General features: G+C 38.7%; 1 protein-coding gene across 1 annotated transcript in view; it reads right to left on the reverse strand.

Annotated features, from left to right (window-relative positions):
- ADAMTS5 (ADAM metallopeptidase with thrombospondin type 1 motif 5) overlaps nucleotides 1-8,634 on the reverse strand; it is a 49,756-nt gene extending 41,122 nt beyond the window's left edge. The window contains exon 1 of the mRNA XM_026664131.2: nucleotides 7,026-8,634. Coding sequence (XP_026519916.1) covers nucleotides 7,026-8,093 — 1,068 coding nt within the window. The 5' untranslated portion in view covers nucleotides 8,094-8,634. The remainder of the gene's footprint in view (nucleotides 1-7,025) is intronic.
- Nucleotides 8,635-14,041: the final 5,407 nt, after the last annotated feature.

The raw sequence follows: 14,041 nt of genomic DNA on the forward strand, positions 1-14,041 counted from the left end.
GAAAGAATACTGTAAATAGATCAGATAACTAATCAATCTGTAGCTCTAGATAAGGTTATACAGACTTTAAATCATACTGATGAAAAAATATTTTTTGAAATAATAGATAAAACTTAAATGTTTAGTGAACTGGTTGATTATGAGAAGTTTATAAGAATGAGAGAAGCTCTTCAGCTCTACCTAGGCAATGATATTAAGAATTGTACTACTTTTGATATTGAAAATATTAAAACTTATTAATAGTTGGAATTCTCCAATATTTGTATAATCTTTTTTTAACATTATACGATTTGGCAGTCTTCATGTTGTGATAACAAATTCCATTTTTCATCTATGTACCATATGATAAATGTAAATTATAAGAAACTAATAGGATACACATTTATCATAAAAGCACCCAACTTCTTGTTTGGTCAACAACTTTGTTACCTAATTTACTTTGTATACACAAATTGTGATGAAAGTTTAAAAAGTTGAGGGGAGAGTTGGAAAAACAAATGGTTAAACTAAATGGAAAGTATTATTTATTATCAACCACCCAACAAATAGAAGTTATAGGTGGTGCTTTACACATTCTTTTTTTAAAGGTGCATAATAATAATTTTTTGTGGGGATGTAATTTGTATTGTGATCCCGTAATCCAGTGATCCAAGACAAATGTATGCTAGGTAAGAAAAATCTCCTCCTTTTGCTAGTCCTACCAAAAGATCTCTGACCTGCCTTTCTGCAACTTTCTCTCTAGAGATTGGAGGAAAGTACAAAGAAATAATAAATTCACTGATGTTAATCAATGCTATTAAATAAGTTGATGTCTCTGTTTTAAATTTATTATGTAAAATAAATGCGGAGGCTTTCTTCTCACCAGGGCCTATACTTTATTTGTTGACGATATATCAGTGGGGAGACAGGTAATATGGCTATTAATATCAAGTTAATACAAGAATGAATACACCTAGTATGTTCAGTCCTTTGGGGGCAATTATGGAAGATTGAAGCCTCAAGATTTTTCATAAAACAAGGAAAATCAGACTGAGAGCTAATGGTGTAGTGGTTAAAGCACCAGACTGGAAAATAGGACACTGAATTCTAGCCCCACCTTAGACATGAAAGACATCTGGGCAACTTTGAGACAGTCACTTTCTCCAGCCATAGAAAGGAGACAATGGCAAACCAAATCTGAAAATATTGCCAAGAAAATTGCAGGGAGTAGTACAAGCCGTCACCAGGAGTCAATATTGACTCAAAGATGAGAGGGAGGGAGAGAGAGAAAATACTTACACTTTGAACTTAAAAAAAAACATTATAAAAAACTCAAGACACTGAGAGTAAAAGAGTAAATAACTTCTCAGGAGAAGATAGCGCTCAATAAAGGTATGATTAATATTTTTTTTAAAAAAAAAGACTGTAAAAGTACAATCACAATGAATTCTGACGATTATTTGACAATGGCAATGAAGATAATTGGAGATCATGATTAATAGGAGTTAGTGAAGGATGCTAAAAAGAACATTTTAGATTTATTCAAAGTAATGGGAAATGAAATAATATCCCAGCCCCTTGGTGAAGGTGACGAAAGGATAAAATACAATAAAACAGAAAATCTGTTTTAATTATTGTCTAAGGCAGAGGTCTCACTCTCGCGGCCCACGGGCCAATTGCGGCCCGCAGGACGATATCCTGTGGCCCCCACCGTGATATGAAAGTATAATATTAGTGTGTTCTCCATGCGTCACTAGCTGGCTAAACACTTCTATGTGCGGCCCAGCCTCACCCAGCCTCTGCCTCCAGCGGCCCCCAGGTAAATTGTGTTTGAGACCCCTGGTCTAAGGTAAGGATATCTAATATAAGAATTTGAAAAAAGAAGACTGAAAGCTACTTTACTTTGAATGTGAAAAAAAATATAGTCAGCAAAAACCTTCTAACTTGGAAAGAGTTCAGAATCTGAACTTCAGATCTAAACTCTTAGTAGGAGAGGTTTTTGTTTAGCCATGAGTGAGTAAGGAAGGACATTGTTGCATCTTTTAAAAGAGTTGCCTTTTGTCACTGCAGACTGCAGGACATGGAGTAATGTTCTTAAATGCCAGGAAGCCATATATAATTGAATATTAGGAAAACTCCCTAAGAACGAAAGCAGATGGACAGTGCAACCAATTACTTCCTGTGATTTAAATTGCTCCCTGTGTGGGAGATGATGAATTTTTCTTTATGGGATGTCTTAAAACAGAGGTTGCCTTTAATCTGAACTCCTGAATAGGATTTGATATGTTTTTTTTTTTCAAAATGTATGATTTTATACAATATTTTAAGTTATAAAAGCAAATAATCAGGTTAATATTTTTGTTTCACATTCTTAGATAATGAAATATGTATTTAAGGATTTGTTTTATATAACATTTACATCAATTTGTCACATCCATTTATTCTTTTAACATTACATTATGTCCTAAATTAGCATATAACATTAGCATGTAAAACCTCTTGAAAGGTAAGTACTCCTTCAATTTAAAGTGTTCAGCATTCTTCATAGTAACCTTACAAAAGAAACACTTTCCTACAGACAGCTTTCTGGTGGCATTTGTAAACCTGGATTAAGATTACTATAAAAAGAAGCATGTTTATCCTATATAATCAGTGGTATATAAGTACAAGGTACTTTAACTATAAGAACAGTACCTAACTAGTATTCTGTAATAAATAGGACACTTGATACACTGCCATATAAACAATAAAATATTTACAATGATAAAATCTTTACAATGATAAAGCAAAACCTGGAATTTGTTAAACATCCTAGGAACCAGATAAGAGTTCCAACATTGCCTGTAGATGGAATACTGCAAGATTGTCTTTGCAGCATTCCTTTTAGAACAGAAGTCAACAATTTCATCTAAGTCTCAGGTTGGTACTGGTCCCTGATGAAGAATGGGCCTTAGTCCTACCAAAGAAGATCCACGATCTTCATGCATTGTGACCATTGTTTAAAATCAGAATGTGTGAAAAGGTAAATTTTGAAGCATGATGAATTCAAGATCAAAGAAATCACGTGCTTATTTTTTTTAAAAAAGCAGTTTGTTATTTAGCAACTACCATCTGATTTCTGACACAGCATTGCTGTCTGGTAGCAAGAACAATTTAAATTGATTCTTGTAGCAATCTCCAAATTTTATATGTACCTTTTGCTGTCTCAAAGACACATGCCTCAACTTAATATGTTACTTTGAATATATGCAAATATTAACTTTGCCAATGAACAGGACAGAAAGTAACTGAAAAACAAACTGTTTAGAATAAACACTGTACAGAAACTCAACATGCTCACATTTAGGCTTAAGCGTCTAGTTGCTAAGGAACCTACTTCATGCATTCAAAAGAGAGTTGCAAAAGTTGAATACCCATCCTAATGTTGCTTCTTGTCTCATTGAAAAAAAAGCTATGTTTTTTTAAATAAAAAAGCAGCCTTCAAAAGAAAAAGAAAAATCTGCACCTTTTGAACTGTTCCTTTTGACATTTTTACCTTCAAACTCTTAATTATGTTTACATTCTGCACCATGCACAGTGATTCATTCTCCTTCAAATACATTAGATCAGGGCTGTTCAAACTCCCGGCCCACGGGCCTGATGCATTATGCACTTGCCATGCCCACGCCCGGTTTAGCGAAGGGGGGAAAGTCCCAATACATCATGTGACAATGCAACAACAACACAGGTTTGACACCCCTGCATTAGATGAGAACCAAAACATATTTCTTTATTTCTGGGCATATTTATTTATTTTTCCCTAGATAAAACAAACATAATTTTTCCAATGGAAACAAAGAATTCACTGGCAAATCTGCAGTGAATTTAAAATACACAATTTGCACCTTAAACAAATTGAGGTCTCTTGGTTTAAATGAACAGATGCTACAGTAGTTTTCTTTCATTGTGCTATACCATCATGGAATGTTGGTATAGCATGATGTGTAATTTATCCAGTATGGTTTATAAATCATAATTGAGTCCTCAGTTTTGTGTAAATCAGGCTACTGGGATTTAAGTAATGAAGGTTAAATCAAATATGACATATGAATCTAACCTATGTTATATCATCCATATGTTGTCAAATCTGAAACAAGACACAACAGTGAAGACAATGTACATGATGTGAATACTGTCATAACTACATGGTATAGTAATCAAACTATATGAAGCAGGCACACCTTGGCAAACATCTATCTTAAAAGTCGGTGAAGCTAAGTTAAGTATGATGATGGCTACACATAAAATGACTCATGTTATTCGATGAAGTTTGCAAAATATAATGGTAACCTATTTATTTTCATATCAGTTTAATAAATTTATTAGTCTTCATTCTTACACCCCCAGTTTATACAATATGATGAATGGGAGGAAAGATGTGGTCTTTACTAGTCCAGTTTGCCATATTCATATTCATTCAACACAGAGTACACATCAACTTGTGTTTTTGTTTTTTTAAGAGACCATCCTTAAAACAAGAAAGCTGCTTTTTGTTGTAGCTGGATGGGTAGTTATCACCTTCTTGGTTCATGAAAAATGGCTGAATCCACATATCTTATTCAACAATGGTTTGCTTAACCAACATTTGTAGAAAAATTGGCTGAGGCTGAATAATACAACAAAACAAGAGAAAAACACCAAACAGCCATATTATGGATTGACACAAGATGTAAAATAGGTCATTGAGAGAAATAAAGTAAATAACAATTTGTTACCTAATTTTAGAGATTAATTTTGTCAATGGAATTTAACTGTGCATGAAATTATGTTTTTAAAACTGGAGTTAAAACCTGCAAAACATGGGGGTAATTTCCTGTCCTGAAACTTTCTGTTCGAAAGGTATTTTTATATTTACTTTAAGAACATATAGCACAAGTACAGCACGACTAGAACATCATAATATTTCAAGTATTTAGAGTAACAGAAAAAAATACACAGCTTGGGTATTTTTTTTCTTTCGCTATTCCCTCAACCAGAGTAACTCATTCCACAAACTATCCCAAGCCCTTCTTTTTCTGGCATTCTCCAGTGCTGTAGCAGAGGAAGGGAACTAATGGAAAGTTATGTGTTTTTCTGAAAGAAGAAGTGGAAGAACACTCCAAACAAGACATTTGAAGCAAAAACTCAGTTTTTCTTATAAGATGTTCTGTTACACAAACAGTGCCACATGCTCCACACCAGAGCCATGCCCCCAAACTGGTTTAGCCAATCTTTCCAAAACAACATTCAAAACTCATTCCAAAAGTAGCAGGAATAAGACTTGGCAGGCTGGGCGACCGGTTTCTATCTTGTGGATAGTGAGGTACTGCAACCCCACCTAACCTGGTGCACTACCCTGTGGCTGTGTTTACATGTGGTTTGAATTTATGTTCTTCTCTCCTGAGCCACACATGTTGTGCCTCACCAATTTTATTACTACTTTCCCTCCATGCTGAAAATGTCATATTAACTCAGCAGCAGCTATGCAAGAAAGCGGTAAGCTTTGTAAAACTGTATCATACAATTGGTCCCTACTTAATCTCAATAGAAACAACTCTGGATCTTATTCAAAGAAGCTCAGAATTCTTTTGCTTGCTTATGTCTCATTTATATAATAACTTTAAAGCACTTAAAGGAGAAAAAGAGTAATCTGATAGATTACTGATTTTTCTATTCATACCTTATTTCACTGAGCACATTTTTAAAAATATTTCAGCAACCTTCAGCAATAGCTCATGGCAATGTACCTGATTAAGTTAGATCCCAAAGAGAAATTTAATGTCTCACACTTAGATGCCAACTTTAAAATGGAAAACATTCTAGGGCTTACAGAATTGTTCCAAAAGCTGACTTAGCAAAATCGGTTAGAGTAAAATTTCAGATAGTATAAATTGTGTAGAATATCTTATCAGGTTCCAGGTGGAATAAAAACATAAATGTTATGAGACCCCTGAAAGATATGCAGGATTTTATGACATTATCCTGAAGTATTAGGCATGCCTGTTCTATATTAGAATTAAAGATCAATTTCCAATTTAAGTGGATTCTGAGAAAACCTAATGGGAGACCAATTTATCTAATGTATATAAAAAGCCCAGGTAAGAATAGCTGTTCAGACCCTTGCAGTTGAAGACTGAATCCAGAAGCCATTGTTCCATTTTGCTAATCCCTACATGGCATCTATAGCATCACTGTTTTTGTATGTGTGTGAAATGTCAAACCATACATACAAAAGGGATGCAACTTTCAGCATCACAGTTGTGATGCTTGTTGTCATTTGCTCATCCTTGCTGTCCCCATTGATGCTTCTGCAATCAGATATCAAGAAAAGCCACAAACGAGGTACTTGTGTGATAACACCTCTCTTCTCTTTGAAATTCCTAATATATTGGTGCAATAATGGTTGGATCTTCCAGTGGTAATTATATGATATATAAATTTCATTTAGATTTTCATTAGTGTCTATGGAGAGTCTCAGTCAACCAGATCATGGTTGTCCCAAAGGTTTACTTTTTTTTCAAGAGGCAAGTGGACCTTCTAGCTTTTCTTTGAAGACATTTTGCTTCTCATCCAAGAAGCTTCTTCAGCTCTGACTGGATGGTGGGGAATGGAAGGATTTATATTCTTTGCAGACAGCTGGACATGGCTAAAGAATGCAAATGTCCAGCTGTCTGCTAGGAGTATAAATCCTTCCATTCCCCACCATCTAGTCAGAGCTGAAGAAGCTTCTTGGATGAGAAGTGAAACATCTTCCAAAAACAACAACAACAAAACCCCAGAAAGTCCAGTTCCTCTTGAGAAAAACAAAACACCTTTGGGTTTTCATTAGTATTTCAGTAGAGCAGCATATGCAAAGTGCTAATGTGAACAGAAGTTAAACCAGAACCTCAACTACAACTCAGTTCAACTTCATGAAGTTCAGGAGAAAGCCGCATAATCATCTGACACCTGCCATGAAACAGAAATGGTATTGAAAGTGGAAGTCAGTGTTCTTGGACTCCCTCAGCCATGCCCCATCCCTAACCTACCTCACGGGTGAAAAGGACAGCTGCATCATAGTGCTCATCATGGTCATCATCCAATTGATTGTGCTGGTGCTGCCACTTGCAGAAGTTTTTGAGTGTGGTGGCTGCATTCTTGGTGATCTCCAGACCTTTCTCCTTGTCCCCCAACACCACGACCTTCACAACCACCAGGCGGATGTGATTCTCAATGCTGGCATGTCCATAGAGCCGAGAAGCAATGGTGGCCAAGGTGAGCAAGTAGTGATGGAGGCCTTTGCCATATTTTTGGGTCATGGAGTCATCAGCCACCAAGAGAAGTTCTACCTGCCTGGCTCTAGAGATAGAGCGTTTCCTTCTTTTCCTAGAGTCCACGGGAGGGGCAAGAGTGAGAGGGGAATGTGCCATTCTGGTGGTCAGATCTATCCCCAGTTTCCCCTCCTGTCCTTGGGCCAGTTTCTTTTCATCCAAAAGTGGAGTCCTGGGGGAACCGTGAGTCTCACAGCTGGAAGGTAGTGTTTCAAAGCTGAAATGATCCCTGAAGAAGAGATGGCGTCTTTGAGCGGACCCATCCCCATAGATCCAGTCCCGAGCAGCCTTCTCCTCTTCTGGTACAGCTTTGCCCCGGAGCAAAGGTTTCACTGTGTAGCGGGCGTGCTTGACCGCAAAATAGCCATCTAAGCCACCACAGAGATCGAAGACTGCCAGAGACTGGGCACTCCCATCCACCGTGCCTCGATAGTAGCAGTGACCCTTGCCTTGGAGAAGCTGCTGGGTGGTTCCAAGCAACGCGTCCTTCTCCAGATCTAAAAGGAAGCGCTTCCCATCCAGGTAGAGGATGTAACCCACCTTGCCTCCTCCGGAGTAGGTCCGATCTATGCGGTCTACTACCCCACTAGGTCGCTGCTCCCGGAGCAAAGGTCGGAGAAGCCGAGGCGTGCCCGGCGCCGCAGCCGCTTTGGCTTGCAGCAAAGCTTTATCATAGGCAGGTGCTGAAGTTGCTGGGGAAACTCTGGCGGCGGCGGCGGCAGCAGCAGCAGCTTGTAAGCTTGCAACCAGCGGCAGCAGCAGCGAGCAAACAATCTTCAGTTGCATGGTGCTGAGCTCCGGGACCGGCGATCCGATGGCCGGGCAAAGGGACGGAGGAGCGGAGCGAAGACCGAGCGTTTGCACAAGAGGCGGCGGCGGCGGCAATCGCTTCGGTTCTTCTCACTGGCTTTGGGAAGAGAGACACCGCGCTTCCTGCCGCCAGCAGGCATGGGAGAAGTTGAGACTTCACACTTCACTTGACGGCTGGCGAATCATCCGGCTGAGATGAGTTGCAACCGCACTCCGACCGGAGGAACCCTTCCTTCCTTCCTTCCTTCCTTCCTCTTGTTTTACCCTTGCTATTCTCTCTTCTTCTTCTTCTTCTTCTGTCGTTTGGCGGAAGGAAGGAGAGCGAGCGAAGGAGCGGGAGGGCAGAAGACAAGCCCCCGCTTGCCGGGTAAGGGAGCGGGGCGCGGGGTAAGAGGGAGAGAAAGAGAGAGAGAGACGTCCCAGGTCAAAGTGGCGAGCCTCCTCTTTTGAGTTTACGGGGCGGTGGCGGTTAGCCCCAGTCTGCCGAAGCGAACCAGAAGAACCCGGCGAGCGCTGTGAAGATGAGAGGAGGTGGAACAATGCATTTATAGCGGAATGCCATCCTGCAATGGCAATTTCAATAATTCGTCATTGCAGGCTGCCTCTTAAAGGGAGAGCTTCGAAACATCCACTCCCACACTTCCTTCGGAAGGGGGTGGGGAGAAGAGCAGGGCAGGGGGTCACGGAGGTAAGAAAGAAAGAAGGCCAGGAGGAGGAGGAGAGGGGGGCGACTTGGGAGGCGACGTTTGAGGAAGAAAGGGAAGAATTGCCAAGTTTCCCCTCTGAAACGCTTCAAGCTGCAGCCTTTTCGGGAAAAGGCTGCTATTTCTTAAGCAGTCAGGTTGATGAGGTACTTTCCTTCAGCCCCCACTTTCCATCCGGCCGGTTTCAACATTGCTCTCGTTATGAGCCATGCCAGTGAGGTGGTGCGACGACTTTGTGGGTAGAGGAGAAAGAGTGACTCTTGCTCAGAAATTGCTCAGCAGAAGTTCAGTAAGCAAAAACAGAAAAGGTTTTTTTTTTTTTTTGCAAACAGCGACTGACTCTTAATGTTGTAAGCTTCCCAGAATCTCCTCATGGCCCGATGGGTGGCAAACGAATTTAATCAAGAAAACCCATCATGACACCATCGTTTTGTCTTTAGGAGCCTTAGACGTCTATGGAAAAGCAGCATCATTCCACCAGAATTTGGTACAACAGAAAGAACTTGTAAGCTTGCAAAATAGCCATTCATCCAACCTTTTTCCTTTGTCTCCTTAGCTTAAGGAGAACTGGAGAAGGAAACTATCAGTTTGGAAGGTCTGTAATTTCCTCAATTTCTCAGAACAGCAAATAATTAGGAAGAATTAATTCTTATTACAATATATCTGGATTATATTTTATTACGTCCTTGTAGTAAAGGGCAAAATTTTGATCTATAGCTGTCACAGTCATCTCAAGCACCATCTAGATTTGGACTAAAGAAAATGAAGCAATATTATGGACTCATGAAGAAGTCATAAGCAAGCACAATTTGTTATTACTTAATATTAACATTGATCATGAGGCAATTCAACGGAGACATCACTTAACTACTAATTTCCTATTTCTTAGCACTATTACTAATACAAACCAGTACCAGTTTTTTAAAATGAGTTAATTACCTTATAATAAGATGGTGAGTTACATTACCAATAAGACTGGATTCTTACAGTCTTATTATGCATACACATCTACTAATCTGCAAGGCTCAGTGTTGTTGTTCAGTCACTAAGTTATATCTGACTCTTCACAACCCAATGGACTAGCACACCAGGCTTCCCTGTCTTCCATTGTCTCCCAGAGTCTGGCCAAACCCACTTCATCAATGACACTATCTAACCATCTCATCCTCTGCCACCCCCTTCTTCTTTTGCCTTCACTCTTTCTAAACATCACAGTCTTTTCCAATGAGTCCTTTCTTTTCATTTGGTGACCAAAGTATTTGAGCTTCAGCTTCAGGCTCCTCCTTCCAAAGTATAGTCAGGGTTGATTTCCTTTAGGATTGACTAATTTGATCTCCTTGCACTCCAAGGGACTCTCAAGAGTCTTCTCCAACACTCCAAAGCCCAGTACACTCAGTATAACTTCTCCCACTTGAAGTTGTGTATTGGACTATACCTACCTCTACCTATCAGCACAAACCACGATGTACTGTAATGCAAATGGAAAGTAGAAATGCTAAATGGTAAATAGTCAATGGGCAAGATGCAAACTCTATGTGATAGTTCCTCCATACAGATTATTAAAACACTCATACATAGGTCTGAAGATGGAATCTTCCTATATTGATTCCATAACTGAAGAGATACAGAGTATTTGTTCATGTGCAAATGCAGATTGATTTGGTACTGAGTAAATACTGATAAAGGTTTTGGGATGGGAGAGAACAATCACAATTCAAGTTTGGTTCAGGCAAGGAAGCTCACTGAATAGCCCTGGGCCATTATCTCAGCTCAAACTATCTCTGGTGTTGTTATGATGGGGTAAAACTGGAAAAGGTGGATTCAAGATAATGTACACAAACATTTTAATTTTACCTTTCATCACTTCTCTGACTTTGTAATTCTAAAAAGAAGCAATGGTTTCCTAGAATTTTCAGTGAATTTTGTCTGAAAGATTCCTAGTTGCCTCTGGTATGCTGATAAGGTAATTAAAGGTAATAAACCTTTATTGTGTTAGGCGCTAAAATTGCCTAAGTTGTATAATAGACTTCATACAGGATACACGTTAAAATTAAATCAGACAAGTTGGGGCACTGGTATATAGAAAACTGAACTTCAGAACTGAAACTCATCCTAATTTGGACAGATCCTGCACTTGTTCTGGAAGAATTGTTTGCTCACTGGAAATATTCATCCCTCAATTTTCAGATAGTAGCTGTGACATAGCATACTTTTACATACTCCTAAGTGCGCTAATGTTACTTTTTTTGTTTTTGTTTTACATACCCAATTGAATTAACCCAAACTCAAGAAACACACAAGAACACTGGATACTTTGTCCTGTCTTAGTGAGAGCTCTCCTTTTTCTCTTTAATGGCCAGAGTTTGTGCACCTTTTTTTACCTTGTATTTTGTTCCTGCTCTGTTGCTATACATTTTCCTCTCTTTTACACCTTCTCCTCCTCCTGAAAGAAAACCACCTTTTTTTGCCGGAATTCCAAAATGCACATCTCCAATCACCTCCCCCCACCAATCTGTTTCAGGGACCTAGCTTGATTGGCAGCTCTGCTGTGCTGGTGGTGGGCAGGTGGCAGCATAGGTGCCTGCAATTTAATAAGCATCCTGCTCTTCCATCCTGCTCTTTTTTAGGCTGGTTGGACTTGATGACACTTATCTATACATTGAATGCGTTGCAGCTTGATTATTACAACACGTACTACATAGAGCTTGCTTTAAAAGACCAGAGCAAAACCACAGAAGGTAGGTAATAATTGATGTTGATAATACAGCAATTATTGATGTTCATAACACAAAAGTGAGTTTTGAAATACACATGTTTTCTAGATTTATATTTCAGATACTGACTATCAAAACTCTAAACAGCTTGGAGCCTGGTTGAGAGAAGGCCTCTCTCATTATGAATCATACATAGCTTTTAAGATATTCAAGACAGCCTGTGTAGAATAGAATAACAGAGTTGGAAGGGACCTTGGAGATTATCTAGTCCAACCCCCTGCTTAAGCAGGAAACCCTACACCACTTCAGACAAATGGGTTTTCCAATCCCTTCTTAAAAACTTCCAGTATTGGAGCATTCACAACTTCTGGAGGCAAGTTATTCACACAGAATGGTGTGTGTGTCCGTGTGTGCGTGTGAGTGCCTAACACACCAAAGGAGAGGTCCATCTCCTCAAGCCCAGGTGTGATTAGCAGCTTCCCAGCACTGATCCAGATAAAAGTCTCCAAACTTGGAATACTCTGTGTGTGTGTGCATGCGTACATGCGTGCATGTATATGCATGCCAACAGTGTAGAATACGAGGGCTATCCACAAAATAGATTACGTTTTCATCTGTAGCAAGAAGGGGTGGAGCTAGCGCAGCCATCTTTGGTCTGTGCGTCCGCCGCTCAGTCTGCATCTAGTCGTGCTAGTGGGAGGTTCGTATCATTGCCCGTTATTTCACAGCAAATGTTTGAAATGTGTGCTGCAATTGAAAATCCCTTGAGTTGTGACGTGTGATCAGTGATAAGGTTTTTGTTGGCAAAAAAAACATAAACCGATTGAAATTTTTCGGCAACTGTGTGAAGTGTACGGGGACAACATCATCACTGAAGGTGGAGTGCGCCAATGGTGCATTAAGTTTAAAAATGGCCGAACTACGGCACTTGAGAAGTCCTGAATGATTTCCTCATCCGCCCTACAGCACCGATCTTGCACCAAGCGACTACCACTTGTTTCCGAGGATGAAGATCTGGCTTGGAACACAGCGCTTTGATGCCTGAGATTTGAGCCAGTCAGTCACACACGCCCGCAGTTCCGCGTCATCGTCAAAGCGAATAGAACAGAACAGAACAGAACAACAGAACAGAATAACAGAGTTGGAAGGGATTTTGGATGTCTTCTAATCCAACCCCATCTGACATCTTCAGTGTCAGAGGCCACAATGACCCCAATAAAAAATAATATCAGAATGACATCACATGTCCAATATATCATCATATAAACATGGCACTTACATGCTTGCTGTCTGATGTAAGTGCATAAGACATGCCATTTGCATGATGATGTGTTTGCCTGCAGCTACCATTGCTGGCTCTCCTACCGCAGAGATCCTTCTCTTTTTTGGCCAGTGTGAAAATGTTTTCTGCATTGTTTCTGGGCTAAGAAATCCCATTTGGGCACTGCTGACTCAGCACAGAGACAACGTTATGTGGAGATGTTACAACTATAGTTGTTATATCACTTTAATATTAATTTTGTATTCATTAGATCCCACAACTCTCTCCAGTGTGGGACCAGGTGGAATAGTTACTTGGGGAAAGAGATAGAAGTGCAGGATTGCTGGCAATCCTTTCAAGGGAGTTGCTGCAATAGTAACTTGTGTTTCAATTTTGAAACCATTTAACTTTTTTACTTTGATTTTTTTTTTTAAAAAAAAAGAATCATTGGGGTTGAAATACAAAAGTAAATAAAACAAATGTTGAAATTTATATGCTAGCTTTCAAGCCCTTTAGTTAGATTAGTTGCAATCAATCTAATTTATAGTATTTTTAACTACAATAAAAAAAATACAAACTAATGCAAAATAAAAAATAAAAAAATATGTAGAAAAGAAAAACAAAAAAAATACAAAAAATAAGAAGAAAAGAAGAAGTAAAGAAATTATTTCCCCTCCATCCCTTCATCACAAGAATAAACAATTTTAGTAACTTATCATTTTCTCTTAAAATATAACAAATTATCTCTTCTCCCCATATTCCATTTCTTATCTATAAATTTTATCTGGTCAGCAAAATTTCATTAAGTGTTAATAGAGATAACAGTATATCTATTTTAAGATTAACTTTGATCAAATATGCCAACTTTATCTCATCTTACAAAATTCTTTAAAGATTTAACTTTGTAAATCTAATATAAAAAAGTTAACTAGATCATTCTTTTGGTTTTTTACTTTTATATTCTTTTTGAATTATTAAGACCTCAGCAGGTTCATTTGTATATCCAGTGTAGAATCTTTTTCTATATCATTCTTGTATCAATTCTAAAATCATATTTCAAATCCATCAGGGCTGTTAATCTATTTGTAATTTTTCAAAATCAAAGCTCTACTTTCCATTTTGCTGTTTACTCTTAAATAATTTAACTTGTATTTACAGCATCTTTTACTAAGGAATGAAGAAAAATCACTCAATGCCGTAAAACATATGAATCCAAAGGTTCCCAATAGCTGAAAAGCAATGAAG

The sequence above is a fragment of the Notechis scutatus genome, chromosome 5 (genome assembly GCF_049901735.1).
Source record: "Notechis scutatus isolate UNSWTSFEM ecotype Mainland chromosome 5, rNotScu1.2, whole genome shotgun sequence".
NCBI classification, from domain to species: Eukaryota; Metazoa; Chordata; class Lepidosauria; order Squamata; family Elapidae; genus Notechis; species Notechis scutatus.